The sequence below is a fragment of the Lacerta agilis genome, chromosome 17 (assembly GCF_009819535.1).
Source record: "Lacerta agilis isolate rLacAgi1 chromosome 17, rLacAgi1.pri, whole genome shotgun sequence".
Classification (NCBI taxonomy): Eukaryota; Metazoa; Chordata; class Lepidosauria; order Squamata; family Lacertidae; genus Lacerta; species Lacerta agilis.
This window is the reverse complement of record NC_046328.1, coordinates 3790689-3805629: the sequence shown is the minus strand read 5'-3', so window position 1 is coordinate 3805629 and position 14941 is coordinate 3790689. Positions and strand designations below refer to the sequence as shown.

The 14941-nt window shown below is 46.0% G+C and overlaps 2 protein-coding genes and 1 long non-coding RNA gene across 5 annotated transcripts in view; 2 read left to right on the top strand and 1 right to left on the bottom strand.

Annotated features, from left to right (window-relative positions):
- The first annotated feature begins 408 nt into the window (after positions 1-408).
- On the top strand, positions 409-11037 carry DENR (density regulated re-initiation and release factor). Its single transcript, XM_033174245.1, has 8 exons — positions 409-590; positions 2852-2966; positions 4619-4638; positions 5766-5850; positions 7888-7971; positions 9152-9268; positions 9662-9801; positions 10724-11037. Exons 2-8 carry the CDS (start codon positions 2861-2863, stop codon positions 10766-10768), a joined length of 597 nt encoding a protein of 198 aa, XP_033030136.1. The 5' UTR covers positions 409-590; positions 2852-2860; the 3' UTR covers positions 10769-11037.
- The window catches only part of LOC117061428, a 7256-nt gene continuing 1972 nt past the window's right edge, over positions 9658-14941 (bottom strand). Inside the window, exon 2 of the long non-coding RNA XR_004428091.1 lies at positions 9658-9923. This is a non-coding gene — a long non-coding RNA (uncharacterized LOC117061428). The remainder of the gene's footprint in view (positions 9924-14941) is intronic.
- The window catches only part of CCDC62 (coiled-coil domain containing 62), a 17460-nt gene continuing 16785 nt past the window's right edge, over positions 14267-14941 (top strand). Inside the window, exon 1 of one of the 3 annotated variants that reach the window (XM_033174242.1) lies at positions 14267-14344. The gene's annotated coding sequence lies outside the window, so the exon portion shown is untranslated. The remainder of the gene's footprint in view (positions 14345-14941) is intronic. The other 2 variants (XM_033174243.1, XM_033174244.1) reach the window with 2 other exon arrangements.

The window sequence follows — 14941 nt, the reverse complement described above, 5'->3', positions numbered from 1 at the left end:
CCCTGAGACCTGCGGGTATAGGGCGGTATATAAATTCGTTAAATAATAATAACATAATATAATACTAACCAAAAATAATTGAAGTTCATTACAACATACAACATTTTAAACCAAAAATAAAGTTCCTTTCAACATGAAATATCTTAAAACAACATAAAACATTTTAAACAAAGTTAATTAAAGTTCCTTTCAACATACAAAATTTTAACCACAACAGATAGGCGAATAAAGTTCAGCAAGACGATGCGGGGCTCGAACCACCGCTGCGCTGCCGAAGGTGGGCGGGGGAGAGGGGAGGGGAGGGGAGGGGAGGGCGGTCTCCGCGTGAGTACGGCGGTCGGGTCGGCCCATTTCGCGCAGTCGCATCGAAGGCCGAGCTGCTCCTAGAACGAGAGTCATCGCCAGCCCGGGCGACTCTCCGGAAGGAACCTCGCGAGAAGCGGACGGATCTCGCGATATCTCCCTCTCCCTACCTGAATCTGCTGCTTGCTGCTGCTGCTGCATGTGCCACTCAGGAGGGTGGGAACGGCAGGAGGAGGAACCACCGCCCCCTTCCTCCCCCCAGACCCTGGCTGAGGGTCCCCCCTCGGGTAAGAGACGCACCCCCACCCCTGTGGCTCCTCCTTGGCACTTGGTGGGCAAACTTCTGCTGCTGCCCAGCCCTGAGGCTGGCACGGCTCCTTCCCACCATGCCCTGCCCAGCCCCTCCCTGGCATCTTCCTTCCCCTCCTCCAACCCCCCCAAAAGTTGGCACTTGCAGCTCTGCCTGCATCATGACCCCCCACCCCACCCCTTTGGACGACACCCCACCCACAAAAATGGTTCTGCTCGTGCCTGGCATTCAGGGCTGGGTGCCCCCCACCCCCACCCTGGGCAAGTGTTCCGGTGCCAGCCTCCCAAACCCCTGCAGGTGGCTGTTGAGAATTGGCCCCGACCCAAATCAATTCCTGATGAGCTCAGTGTGAGAGAGGGGAGGTGGGCAGAAGCCATGGAGGAATGAAATGGAACCTAGCATAAATCAGTTAAAAAACACCAGTCAACAACAAGAAGAAGCTTAAATTAAAATTGCTTTGATTGGTGGACTTGGCATCACTGAAGGTGCAACATAATACCCGTTCCACTTTTGTAAGAACTTTGGAACTCCCTGCCTGTTGAGATCAAGCAGGCGCCTTCAGTGTACTCTTTTTGGTATCTGCTGAAAACCTTCTTCTTTAGACAAGCCTACCCAGTTGTATAGAAAGTTGAGGTGATTTTGGTCCGTATATATGTTTTAAAATATGATTGTGAAATTTTCTCATTTTTGTTGTTTCATCTTTCTGGAAACCACTTTGAGGTGTTTATCAATCAAGCCATGTATAAATTTTATTAAACAAACAAACAAACAGATGACCATACACAACGACTTAATGCTGTAAGCCTAGTGGCATCTGCTCAGAAGTAAATCCTGTTGAATTCAATGGGGCTTACTACCAGGTAAGGGTTTAGGACTGCAGCCTTACTCTGGTTCAGCCAGTTGTTTCCCTAAATTTAGACTTTAATTTAAGAGTCGTAAGCTTCCTGTGGGGATATTAAAAGACAAAACAGGCCCTGTTTGCAGGCCCACAGTGTTCATTGTTTGCCTATTTCCTTTCTGAAGGAATCCCTAATAGACATGATGTAAAAAGAAAAAGAAACAGGAGAGGAAAGAGGAAAAGTATCATATTTGTATCATATTTATTTACTTATAGAAAATTTATATACTGCTAATTCTCCCTCCTGTGCCCCATTGTGACCCTTTTGTTCTCTGTTCACTGTGTTTATTGTGTGATTTCTTTCTTCTGTGACTTGATTTGTTGTAATGCAGTTTGGAAAATTGTTTTTATCGTACTCTATTCTGCTTTAGTACACTGTGTGAAAAGTGGTATATAAAACTTTTTATAAATTAAAAACCTAGCACACACACCACCCACCCATATCCTGGCCCAAGCTCCCTCATACTGTAACAACCCCACACCCCAGTGCCCAAACCTCCTTGTTTTGCCAAGACCGTAGCTATCTTTCTTTTAACTGGTTCAGAGTTGCCACACAGACTCCTTTTTTGGCTCACACTTGGTATTTGTAATCAGTAATTATTGTTCATCTCCCTCCACTGTGCTTTGCCTGCCTCAAGATTGGTACCCAGATTTATAACCACCACTTTCACATTCAGTATCTCCCCTCCTTATTCAAACTGGTACCTTGGGCCATTCCTTAGACTCACAAATGTGAGTCCTTTGGCTTTCTCTACTATATCTGCTCCAAAAATTCAGATCCATCTCCCCATTCCCACATCTCTGCTTTGTTTCCTGGTGGTAGTAGCAGCCACAGTAATCTCACTTTGCCTCGCACACTTACATCTATGCTGTCATCGCTCAATACCATCTCCCTTCACTTTCTCTTTTCGGGCCCAAATCCTGTATATAGGATTGCAGAGTAAACCAGCCATCTCTTACCACACCTTTGGTCTTGAGCAGCCTGTTGTTGGTTATTACATCGTTGTTGTTGTTCAGTTGTGTCTGACTCTTCGTGACCCCATGGACCAGAGCACGCCAGGCACCCCTTTCCCCCACTGCCTCCCGCAGTTTGGCCAAACTCATGCCAGTCACTTCGAGAACACTGCTCAACCATCTCATCCTCTGTCGTCCCCTTCTCCTTGTGCCCTCCATCTTTTCCAAGATGGAAATTTTATGTTATTACATTAATTCAATTTATATCCTGCCCTTCCTTCTGAAGGAGGCCAGGATGGCAGTGCCATGCCAGTTGCCACCCATGGTTTGCGTTGGTTTCTAAGGTTGAAATAAGTACTGAGCTCCTCTGCTTGTGTGATTCCTAGACTTGTGATATGGCAATGGATGCACCCGAGTCTGGACTTCTTGATTGTAAAGGAGACCAAAGGTGCAACGCGAGGCCAGACGCAGACTATCCTCTCCGAGTTCTCTACTGTGGAGGCAAGTGCTAACCGAATTGTTACTGTAAATAATAACAGCCCAGGATAGTTTACAAAAGAGGGCAAGTTGTTGATTATTTAAAAAACAGAAAGGAGTCTTGTGACACTTGAGAACCTAATTATTTTTTCACTGTGGCTTCTGTACATTTGATCAGTGATTTGTACTTCCTGAAGTTTGCACATTTGACTAAATCGTGATTTAGCATAGTGAGGACTGGCTGCACCAAAGCCTCGGGATTATCCTCTCCCATCTCCTTCTTTCCTCCCCCCCCATAGATTTTATTAAAGTATGAAAAAAGATCTACAAAGATTAATATCAAATACCCAATAAACGAATTAAATAAAAACACAAACTGACAAGAGGAAAAGAAAAAAGGGGGAAAGATAAAAGAATAGAATTTGTGGAATGCCCTCCCTGGTGAGGTGCTTCTATCTTCCTCATTATGAACTTTCAAGAGGAATTTTAAAACATTCCTGTTCACCCAGGCATTTGATCACTGAAATACACTGTTCCCTGCAACCTTGAAGTTAGTACCGTATTTTTCGCTCCACAGGACACACTTTTTCCCTCCTGAAAAGTAAGGGGAAATGTCTGTGCGTCCTATGGAGCGAAGGCTCTCCCTGCGATTGCTCTACACGGAGCCGGGAAGGAGGGGTTCGCCCCTCCTTCCCGGCTCCGTGTACACCCATCGTGGGCAGAGCCGGTAAAACGCTGTGCGCAGCTCTTGCTTTGCTCACAGCTTTCCCCCCACAACGCACACCGGGCCTGCACTCGCTCGCCCCGCTCCCTCGGCGGGCTCCCCTCTCCCAGCCTCTCCCTCCCTGACCCCAGACCCCAGTCTTCCCTCCGGCTTGTTTTTGCGAAGGGAGGCTGCGGGGAGCAACCAGCAGCATCCCTCTGCTGCTCCCCGCTTCTCGCTGAACACGGCGGGGGGGGGCGGCGGAGGGATGCTGCTGGTTGCTCTCCCCGCCAACCCCGTTTGCCAAACAGGCCTGTTTTTGCGATGGGGCTGGCGGGGAAGAACCAGCAGCATCCCTCCGCCGCCCCTCCCAGCCTTTTAGAGGAGGAAAACCAGAAAAATATTTTTTCCCCTTGTTTCCCTTCTCTAAAAACTAGGTGCGCCCTATGGAGCAAACAATGCGGTAGTTGTGTGAGGGTATGTGGGTGATTGTTTTAAACAAGTATCTATTTTACTTTAATGGTTATTGTTTTTACTGCTTTGTTGTTTGCTGCCCTGGACTCTCTTATTTCTTTGGTCCTTTGCTGTAGCTTTGGAGGAAGTCCCTGGCATCGTTTTGTCAACTTAACTTGCAGTGTAAAATGAGTAACATAGGAAGCTGTAATATACCAAGTCAGCCCATTGGCCCATCTAGTTTAGTATTGCTTACACTTCCTGGAAGCAGCTCTCTGGGCATTCAGACAGGAGGAGACACTGCTAGCCCTACCTGGAGATGCTGGCAACCTTCTGTATGCATAGCAGGTGCTCTTCTGCTAAGCCACAGCCCCTCCTTGATATTTTTTCTCAGAGAATTCCTCTTAGTAGGAATCAATAGACGATTTAGAAGTGTTTGTCTTAAATGTTAATATTTTTTTAATATGAAAATTGCAGAGAAAATGAAGAGAAAAATCTCCCTTCTCTTTTCTTTCCACAGTCTGCTCGTTGCCAACAGAGGTGAGTTGCCTTAATTTTGATCAATTTAGGTCTGGTCTACCTATGGAAGCAGTGGAATGAGGCAGTTGCCTGGAGTGTGTGCCACTTCTTCCCAGACTTGTCTGATGTTCTAGGCAGTATATCAGACCCTTGCTCTTTTCTCTCTGTGTCTTTCAGCATTCTTCAACATGATGCCCTTAAGTGGTTGCTGGAATACAACTCCTATCATCCCTGACCACTGGCCATGCTTGCTGTGGCTGATGGGAGTTGGAGTCTAACAAATATTTGGTGGGCCACAGCTTCCCCACCCCCCCTTTAGATATTCTGAGTGGTCCAAGACTTTACTGATTTTGGTAGTGAGCAGCGGCAAAAAGAGAGGGGAAAATTACAATAGACACAGTGCTGTTAGTGATGTCAGGTGCAAGGAAAGATGGGCTGTTTTGCTGGACTTAATTAGACCTGCTCCTGGAGGTTCCCCTATATCAAGATTGAGCAAGTGTGAGTTATGGCAGGTAGGAAATTCCACAGAGCTGCAGCTGTTACTGTAAAGCAGGTGTGGGGAACCTTCAGGTCCCCAGATGTTGTCTAACTACAACCCTTACCATCCCTGGCCATTGCCCATGCTTGCTAGGGTTCATGGGAGTTGTAGTTCAGCAACATCTGGAGGACCAAAGGTTCACCACGCATGCTGTAAAGACTCTTCCCCCTGCTGGTGGGGTGGGGAATTGGCATCAGGAGCAGAACTTCCTTTGATGGTGCTCAGGAGGGGGAGAGGCACTCCTTAATACAGTGTTTTTCAACCTTTTTTGGGCAAAGGCACACTTGTTTCATGAAAAAAATCACGAGGCACACCACCATTAGAAAATGTTAAAAAAATTAACTCTGTGCCTATATTGACTATATATAAAGTAATTTTTCCATTTTTCCCACGGCACACCAGGCAACATCTCGCGGCACACTAGTGTGCCACGGAACAGTGGTTGAAAAACACTGCCTTAATATATGCTGGACCCAGGGTATTTGTCAGTCCTTATTGTACAGGGACACTGTCATGAACACTGCTACTATTATACCCTGTGAAAATGTGTGTGTGTCTGTGGAGGGGTTCCCTCAACTAACAAACTTAACTCTCTGTGCTTTTTCCCCAGTATTGCGAATACATGCCGGATGTGGCAAAATGTAGGCAATGGCTAGAGAAAAATTTTCCAAATGAGTTTGCAAAACTTACTGTAGGTAAGAAGATCTCTGTACTGTTTTTAATGTGAGACCGTAGGACAATGAAAACGGTTCAGATGTTCAAGAGAGGATAAAATCAAGGGAAATTTTGCCACAGATATATAAAGGAGCAGGATTTACATCTTTACGTGTAAACTATTTGTAATTATGCTACCTGTAATTAGAACTGAGCATAACTGCACAAAATTCTTCCAGGATAGTATCCTTAGTGCAGCAGGGGTGGGGAGAATTGTGAGATCTATGTTTCTTTTACTAGAACTCTGAGATCCGCCAAGCAGAACCAGGTGGAAAATATGTATACTTGGGGCTGAAGAATTATGATCACAGGAATATGTTCTGAATACCAGAACTGAAATGAATCCAGCCCTTCCACACAATCATCCAGTGATGGAGCCTTTGCCAACCAGGTGCCCTTCTGATGTTGGTGAACAACTGCATAGTGGGCAAGGCTGATGGGAGTTGTAGTCCAACAATATCTGAAGGGTGCCAGTGTGGGGTTGCACGAGTGCAAGCGAGAAGGGGGTTTAGAAAGAAAAGACAGAGAGGCAGCGCTTTGACCAGCAAGGCTCTGAGAGAGAGTCAGGAGGAGAATGCCCCCCTGCACCCCCACCCAGGGTATTTTATTACACAAAGGGCAAACGTCACAGGATTCAAATGAGCCAATCAAATTCATCCAGCACACCTCAAGGAGTCCCATGTGGTCGGCATCAGGTAACAAAGACTTACATGAGAAACCCAGGAAACTTCCTACACATCAAAGCACGATACATGGCAGATACAGGAAATCATAAAAGCAGGGGGGTGAGACTAATATCCTGCTGTGATATTTACCAACTCTGAGGCAATCTCCCCTCTAGGGGCTGGGTTCAAAGAGAAAGATCCTATCTAACATTAACACAGGAATGCAAAGGTAACATTTGGTTTAGCAGAGACTCTTGCTCTCATGGCAAACGTGACTTGCCAGCTTAGAGCAAATGGAGTCCACATGGATGCTACATGCCATGTTGGTCAAGGTTGCAATACTGGCTGCCCCACTCCTCTCCCAGCATTCCACATTTCGTGGTATGCTCCCCCCCCCCCCATTAGGATAGCTATTTTATTTTGGCCATTGACAAAACATTGGGTGCCAGAAACCCTCAGTGGGCTACATCTCACTAGTAGTAACTAACTGCTTCTTTCCAAACTTCAATCGCCTTTCACTCTGGACATAACTCTGTATTACTCCTGGATTTGCTGCGACATGCTTCTTCTACCCCACAACTCTCTGCTTGGATTAGCGACAGACACAGAAGGTCTGCTAAGCACAACTAACCTGGACCAAGGCTTAAACAGATTATCTACAAGAGCTTGTGTCTTAATTAATTAGGTAGTCTTGAAGGTAGCCCAGGACTCTTGTTTTTGCTACAGCAGGTCAGCATGACTACTCTTCTGGAATATGTTCCATGAAAGCTGTGTTACGCTATCCCAAATTTCTAGAGAAGAGGTAGTCTCCCTTTCTATGGTGGATGCTTACTGGGGAGTAAATCCATCATTTTATTTGTATGCCACCTTTCCAAAGTTAAAACTGAAAGCGACTTATAACATATAGGCAATCACCATTTTGCACAGGGGTTACATTCTGGGTCACTGTGTGTCTGCGGAGTGTGCGTAACCCGTTCCACCCCATTATACCCACTTTTCCTGAAACTTCTGGGTTTGCGACAGTGCGCATGTGCCCAGTTGCACATTCTTTGAACCACACGCAGAATATTTTAAAATTTCATAAAAGCCGTCTCAGCTTTTATAGCTGGAGTCAGTCAGGGACCTGCCTTCCCATGCCAGGCGGGGAAAGGCCTGCAAAGGGAGGGAGCAGGTCTTCCAGGACTCACAGCCAAGATGGTCACCGTTGATGTTCCACTGTTGTGGGAATGTGTGTGTGTGTATATATGTCTAGCTTAAGTACCATTATTTGCAAAGTCACTTTGCACTCAATTTCTTTTCTCCCCCCCCCCACAAGCTCAATTAATTAATAATACCATTTTTATCTTAATACAGAAAATTCTCCTAAACAAGAATCTGGTGTTGGAGAAGGACAAGGAACAGTGGGTGAAGAGGAAGAGAAAAAAAAGCAAAAGAGAGGCAAGGTCTAAACCAGGGGCAGGGATTTTTTTTCAGCTTGGGGGGATCATTTCCCTCATGGACACAGCCATGGTGGTGTAGTTGTTAGAGTGTCAGACTAGCACCTGGGAGACCAGGGCTTGAATATCCACTTGGCCATGAAACTCACCTTGGGCTAGTCAATCACTCTCAGCCTAACCTACCTCACAGGGTTGTTGTGAGTATAAAATGTGGAGGAGGAGACCTATGTACACCACCTTCAACTCCTTGGGGGAAAAGGTGGGATATAAATACAATAGATAGATAAATAAATGACCTTCCAGGGTCTGCATGCTAATAGTGGGCAGGATGGGGGGGCAGAAATGGGTGGGGCTAGAGGCAAGTGTGGGTCATGCAAAAGGTGTGGCTCTTAACCTTCTTAGGGCAGGCTACATTCGAGCCACATGGAAGTCAAATTATGACACTTTAAAGAGACATGCCTGGAGAAAGAGTGCGTGGCCTGGGGGAAAATAAGTTTTGGTATGTTTAGCCTGGAGAAGAAAAAGACTAAGAGGTGATATGATAGCTGCCTCCAAATATCTGAAGGGCTGTCACATGGGAAATAGAGCAAGTTTGTTTTCTGCTGCTCTGGAGGGTAGGACACGAACCAATGACTTCAAGTTACAAGCAAGGAGATTCTGACCAACCATTCTGAAGAACTTCCTGATGGTAAGGGCTGTTCAGCGGTGGAACAGTCTACCTGGCAAGGTGGTGGACTCTCCATCAATGGAGGTTTTTAAACAGGACTTGGGTGCCCATCTGTCAAGGATTTGGTAATTGAGATTTCCTGCATTTCAAGGGTTTGGACCCTTGGGGTCCCTTCCATCTCTCCAATTCTGTGATATTCCTGAGGGTCAGATGAAGAGGTCTGGAGGGCTGCATTCACCTCCCCCCACCCCAAAGGCCTGGGGTTCATCTTAGGAATTATTGGTCTAACTAGCTGATGATTTATGAGTTTGATCGAATAGTAATAACAAGAGGAACATTAAAAGAATAGCTGGGTCTCGGCTGTTTTCTGTTGGGGTGATGGACAGCAGTGCTGGTGGAGGGATAGGAAACTAAAAAACCCAACCAATCCCTGACACTTGTGCTTCTGTAGTCTGAAAAGCGAAGTGTGGGTTCTGTGGTGATTATCGCCGATGATGTTCTGTTCTGTTCCTAGGTGGAAGAGGTCAGATAAAACAGAAGAAGAAGACGGTACCACAAAAAGTTACGATAGCGAAAATTCCTAGAGCAAAGAAGAAATACGTCACACGAGTGTGTGGTCTTGCAACTTTTGGTGAGTCAAGAAAGGGCCTTGTTCACATGGAGCTATCTGTGACATTTAAACAATCTTTTTCATGCAGAGCCTAGTTAAACAATGGAACTTGCTGCCCCAGGAGGTAGTGATGGCTTTAGAAGAAGATTAGACAAAATAATGGAGGATAAGACAGTCAGCCAGCCGTGATGGCTTTGCTCTGCTCCTGAATACCAGTTGCTGGAAACAGCAGGAGCACAGAGATGGTCTTACTTGTGGGTTTCCCAGAAGAGGCATTTGTTTGGCCACTGTGAGAACAGGATACTGGACTAGATGGGCCACTGTCCTGATACAGCAGACTGTTTTTTCTGTTTTTAGAAGAAGCAAAGATTAAATCAGCATTGTTTTATTTGTGTTCTTTTCTACTCCAAACAGAAATAGACCTTAAGGAAGCACAAAGGTTCTTTGCTCAGAAATTCTCCTGCGGTGCCTCAGTAACAGGAGAGGATGAAATAATCATTCAGGGGGACTTTACAGACGACATCATTGACGTCATCCAGGAAAAGTGGCCTGAGGTAAATAATTTCTCTCCCCATGTATTTCCTTCCTTACCTACTTGCATCCAATTGAACTTCTGGTCGTTGTGAACTTTTAAGTTTTGCACCACCAAGACACTTCAGGCAACATTGTCAGGTGTCTGTGAGAGGAAAAAGAGTAAGAGTTGGTGAGGAGTTGGTGGCTAAGTTAACTACAGATTTAGATCTCATGAGGACTAATAACTGCATGACACTTTCAGCAGGGTTGCCATATTTCAAAAAGTGAAAATCCTGACACAAAAGTTGCAGATTTTTTTTTTGAAGTTTTTGAGCTAGTTTTAAGGAAAATCGCCAAAAACAACGCTGCCGACATGGGTTGCCATACGACCAGATTTTCCCAAACATTTTTAGCAGTTTTTGCCCAGACACTGCTTCGGACTGCAATATTCCGGCTATGTCCAGGAAATTCCAGGCATATGGCAACCCTACTTTCAGGATTCTCCGGGTGTGGGGCCACTATAAATTTTTGCAGCATAGTTGTGGTCATGCATGTTCCTAGATGGGCAACACTCCAAGCAGGGCTTGGAAGTCACTGCCAGTCAGTGGTGCTTGGATTGCTTTGAACTCAAGCTGTGCTGCAATGGGAAAATGGGTCCCCTGACATGATGACATGGGATAAAGCAGTGGTGAGGGAGCTCGGTTTCCAGCCTGCTGGGCTGAAGAGGCTTCCCACCCCGGCTCAGAGGCAAGGTGCTGCAGCTTCTTTGTGTATGGCCCCAGAGAGGCTTGCCGGATGCCTCCACTGTGGTCTTTTAAGCACCAGCTGAGCTCGTTACCTTAGTCCTTTTTAATTACAATCCATTGGGTGCTTTAGCATTTGCACCAACTTCTTCCTTGATGGGTTTTGTACTGATTTTAGTTGCTTTTTGCGATTTTGATAACAGAATTTTGTATCTTGCAGGTTGATGATGATAGCATTGAAGATCTAGGAGAAGTAAAGAAGTGATGCTGTTTTTTTAAAAGAAGAAAAACACTGCCTTCTAACAAACACCAAGTTCTAGTCAACGTAGCCAAAGCAAGGCTTCTACGTGTGTTCGCCTGACAGCAGAACTGTTAAAGGGGCACCCTTATTACTGTTGGCATTTTCACTGTTCTGTATTGGCTGCTTATTTTCTGTTTGTGATTTTTGCCAAAGTTTAAACCTGGGGGAAGTGAGACACTCATGCCTCCGCATGAAGTAGAGACTTAAATAAAGAAGTTATTGTTCCTCACCAACTAAGCGTTTCCTTTCTTTCCTAACACAATTCTCAGTCCCTCAGAAAGACTGGTGTCTCAAGGCTCAATCTACTAGGTATTTAAAGTAGACTTTAAATCTGGTTTTTGTCTTTGAGGTGCTGCAAAGCACTCTCTTTTTGTGACTGTGCTGCAAGAGGCTAACCCAGTTGTTCCTTCTGGGGTTTGTAGGTGCAGAGTTGGCCTTCAGGGTGCTTGGCGTTTTGCATCTGAAGTCACCAGCAGAATTCTGGCCTTCATGGCTGTGGAGAGGAACTTTTGAACATAGGTTCAAAAATCATCTTGACAGATCTGTGTTGGTTTAGGGAATGGGTAGCGGTGAGGACTTACTACATTGGCTGGCAAATCAAAAATCCATGCCACAGTAGGGTAATACCTTTAGACCAGCTAACCTGCCCCAGGATATTGAACAAGATTTGGAGTTCTCCATAACTCTTGGCATCCCGTGGGTTTTGAAAATAGGTAATTTTGAGAGGTTTGAGGAGGGCTTCCAGCAGTAAATGAATTGGGGTTTTCGTGCTTACCCCTTCATTTCTGTCCACAGCTAGTAGAAGGAAAATGAATTATGCCAAATAAGCACTATTGCATCCCTGTTCTTGATATACAGTGGTACCTTGGTTTTCAAATGTAATCCATTCCGGAAGACAGTTCAACTTCTGAAACGTTCAAAAACCGAGATGCAAAGGGCTGCCTGCCAATTCAATAGAGAAAATTGTGAAAAACAACAGATACACGCAGTGGAACCCGTTCGACTTCCGAGGCACTGTCGAAAATGGAAGCATTTACTTCCGGGTTTTCGGCGTTCCAAAACCGTAACGTTCGGCAATGGGGACGTCTGAAAACCGAGGTACCACACTATATGTTTTTGGTGTCTTTCATTTTGGATTTTTCTTGGCATGGAACTTTTGGGTGCTTTCTGGTGGTGGTGTTTACTATAATATATGGATGTGCTTAATGATTGTGTTTACAGCTGCTTAAAGCGTACAGCTGCAGTCTTTCAGTATGCCATATTTACCCACCCTGCAGAGAAGAATTAATTCTCTTTGCATTTGGTCTGATAAAGAGTTGTGTATGAACTGAAAGTTCGCATCCTTTTACACTGTGACCAAAAGCTGGTCAAACAAAGGATTATCTCCATCTTTAATTAGGACCTTGGAAACAACATTTTAATATATAGATGTTGTTAATCTCTATGTTTCATTTCATTCTCATAATAGTACAGTTTTTGGAAACTAAATTCCAAATATATTCAAGGATCCAGCTGCCTGAACTGTGTATTGCTTCGGACAAGCACAATTCACAGATCAGTTCTACTATCACACCTTCCACCAGTCTGGTGAAAAATGTAGCTATTTGCTCTGTGACTTGAGCTATTTGGGGAGACAGCTGCTATGCTGTTGTTGTTCAGTCGTTCAGTCGTGTCCGACTCTTCGTGACCCCATGGACCAGAGCACGCCAGTTCTACTATCACACCTTCCACCAGTCTGGTGAAAAATGTAGCTATTTGCTCTGTGACTTGAGCTATTTGGGGAGACAGCTGCTATGCTACCATGACCTGTTTAAAGAATGCAGTTCTAAACAAAAGTGGGATAAATTCATTTGGTTAAGACCTATTTGTTAGGAAAGAAGTGTGTTGTAGAAAGGGGTGTGTGCTCTACCTGGGATGATTTTAACACAGGGATAGGAAACCTGTGGTCCTCTGGATGTTAGGCTACAGTTCCAATCATTCTTGACCATTGGCCATGTTAGCCAAGTCTGATGGGAGTTGGATTCCAGCATCATATGATGGGCCACAGGTTTCCCCACTCCTCTTTAAAAAGATGTAGAATCTGGGGTGAATTTGTATTTGTGCTTATGGACGAAGTGTGGATTCTGACCTGTAGCAGTCATTTTGAATTAATTTGGAGGAGAATATGGAATAAATCAGTGTGGGGTTAATGCATGTTTTAACATTCAAGGGCTTGGCTGTTAGGAATAAAATCTGATTCTGTGTAAACAGCTAAAGTGTATTTGGGGGAGGAGGAAGCAAAATTCTAGTTTGCAATAGTCACTCCAGATATTGTTCTACCTCTGCTTGCAGAGGCAGCATGCCTCTAAATACAAGAGCCCTGGCAGATGCAGCCAAGAGCCCATCTATGCCAGGATCCTTTCCTCACAGTGCCCAACTAGATGCCCATGGGAAGCAGGGCCTGAGTGTGACAGGATGCTCCACTGCTGTGTTTTACAGCAACTGGTGTTCATAAGCATGCTCTGAATACTAGTTTCTGGGAATCCAAAGTAGGCTTCCCATGGGCCTGTGGTTGGCCACTGTAAGAACAGTGTGCTGGCCTAAAATGGGCTCTTGGCTGCATCCGCCAGGGCTTTATTTTGTTCTTGCTAATTAAACAGGAGTACAATTCAATGTGCTCTGGTGCTCAAACACAGCGGTGGCAGAAGAGGAGATTCTAGTCGGGGATAAAACTGAGGGAAACAAACATAAGAAGAACTCTGCAGCTGGATCAGGCCAGTCGCCCATCTAGTCCAGTTATCCTGTTGTCACAGTGACCGACCAGTTGCCCATTACAGAAAGCCAGCAAGAAGGGCATGACTATCCCAAGCTGTGTGGCTCAGCACCTGGCATTCAGCGGCAAAGAAGAAGAGCTGGGTCTCCAGGACTGTCTCTCCCCATATGAGCCAACCTAGATCCTGCAATCATTTCCCAAGCTTGGGTCTTTAACTGCTGTTGGACTACAATTCCCATCATCCCTGACCATGAATCCTGCTAGCTAGGGTTGATGGGAGTTGTAGTTCAACAACAGTTGGTGACCCAAGTTTGGGAAACCCTACTCTGCGGCTTTTCTTGCTGTGCCTCCTCCATGAGGGTGGTATCCTGAGCGGGGGCCTTTTCTGTGGTGGCTCCCCGTTGGTGGCATGTTTCTCTTCCACCAGGTCTCAGGCTGATGAAAGAATGTGCTTGTTGGAAGGGGGTTGTGGGTTTGCTTTTCTTCTATTTTGGTATCTTGAAGCTGTGGACCGCCCAGGGATCTTCGGATACAGGGCGGCACACAAATTTAATCGACGATAATCTTAATGATAATAATCATCGTCTGCGCGACGGTGGCCACTCCGCATTAGTAAGAAAACAGGAGCAAAGCCACACTGGAAAGCGGATTAAAGTGCGGCTGGTGCGGGTTTGTGGGCAGAGCAGCCGTTGGAGGCGGAGCGCGGAGGCGTCCCAGGGAGGAGGAGAAGGGGAGCTCCGAGGCCGCTCCGTCCCCCTTTCCTCCCTCGCGGGGGACGCCGGAGGCGGGTAAGCGGCAGCTTCGCCCGCCGCCATTTCCCTTTCCCTCAATGAGAGAGAGAGAGACGCCCGCCCCCTTCGTTTTCTAAAGTTAGGGTGGGTGGGTCGGTCTCCCGCAACCCCACCCCGGCCCGACTCCCTCCACCGCTCCGCACCCACTTTCTGGGGGACCCCGACTCCCTTGGGTGCTCTGCTGGTGAACTCTCTGCCCCCCCTCCGGTATTCAGAGGCCGCGCACTGTGTCGTGCGCACCTTTAGAGCACGTTATTCCTCCCTCCCCGGGTATCATGGGATCTGTAGTTCTTCCCCCTCACGGTGCTGCAATTCCCAGCACCCTCAGCAAACCGCAGTGCCCAGGATTCTTTGGCCGGTGTGTTTGTGGGAATACTTTAAATCGCCCGGGGCGGGCCTTCCTTAAATCCTCAGGAGACAAAAGCGTGCACTTAATATTTCCTCTGCTCCTGCCTGTCTTTTAAAAATATGTATTTATCAAAACATTTCCATAAGTAACAGAAGTATATTCCGTGTCTCTGCTTTCAAATCGTAGAATCTTTCATACAGGCCAGTTACAGTCCATTTGAGACATTTTTTGGTGTAGGCAGTGTG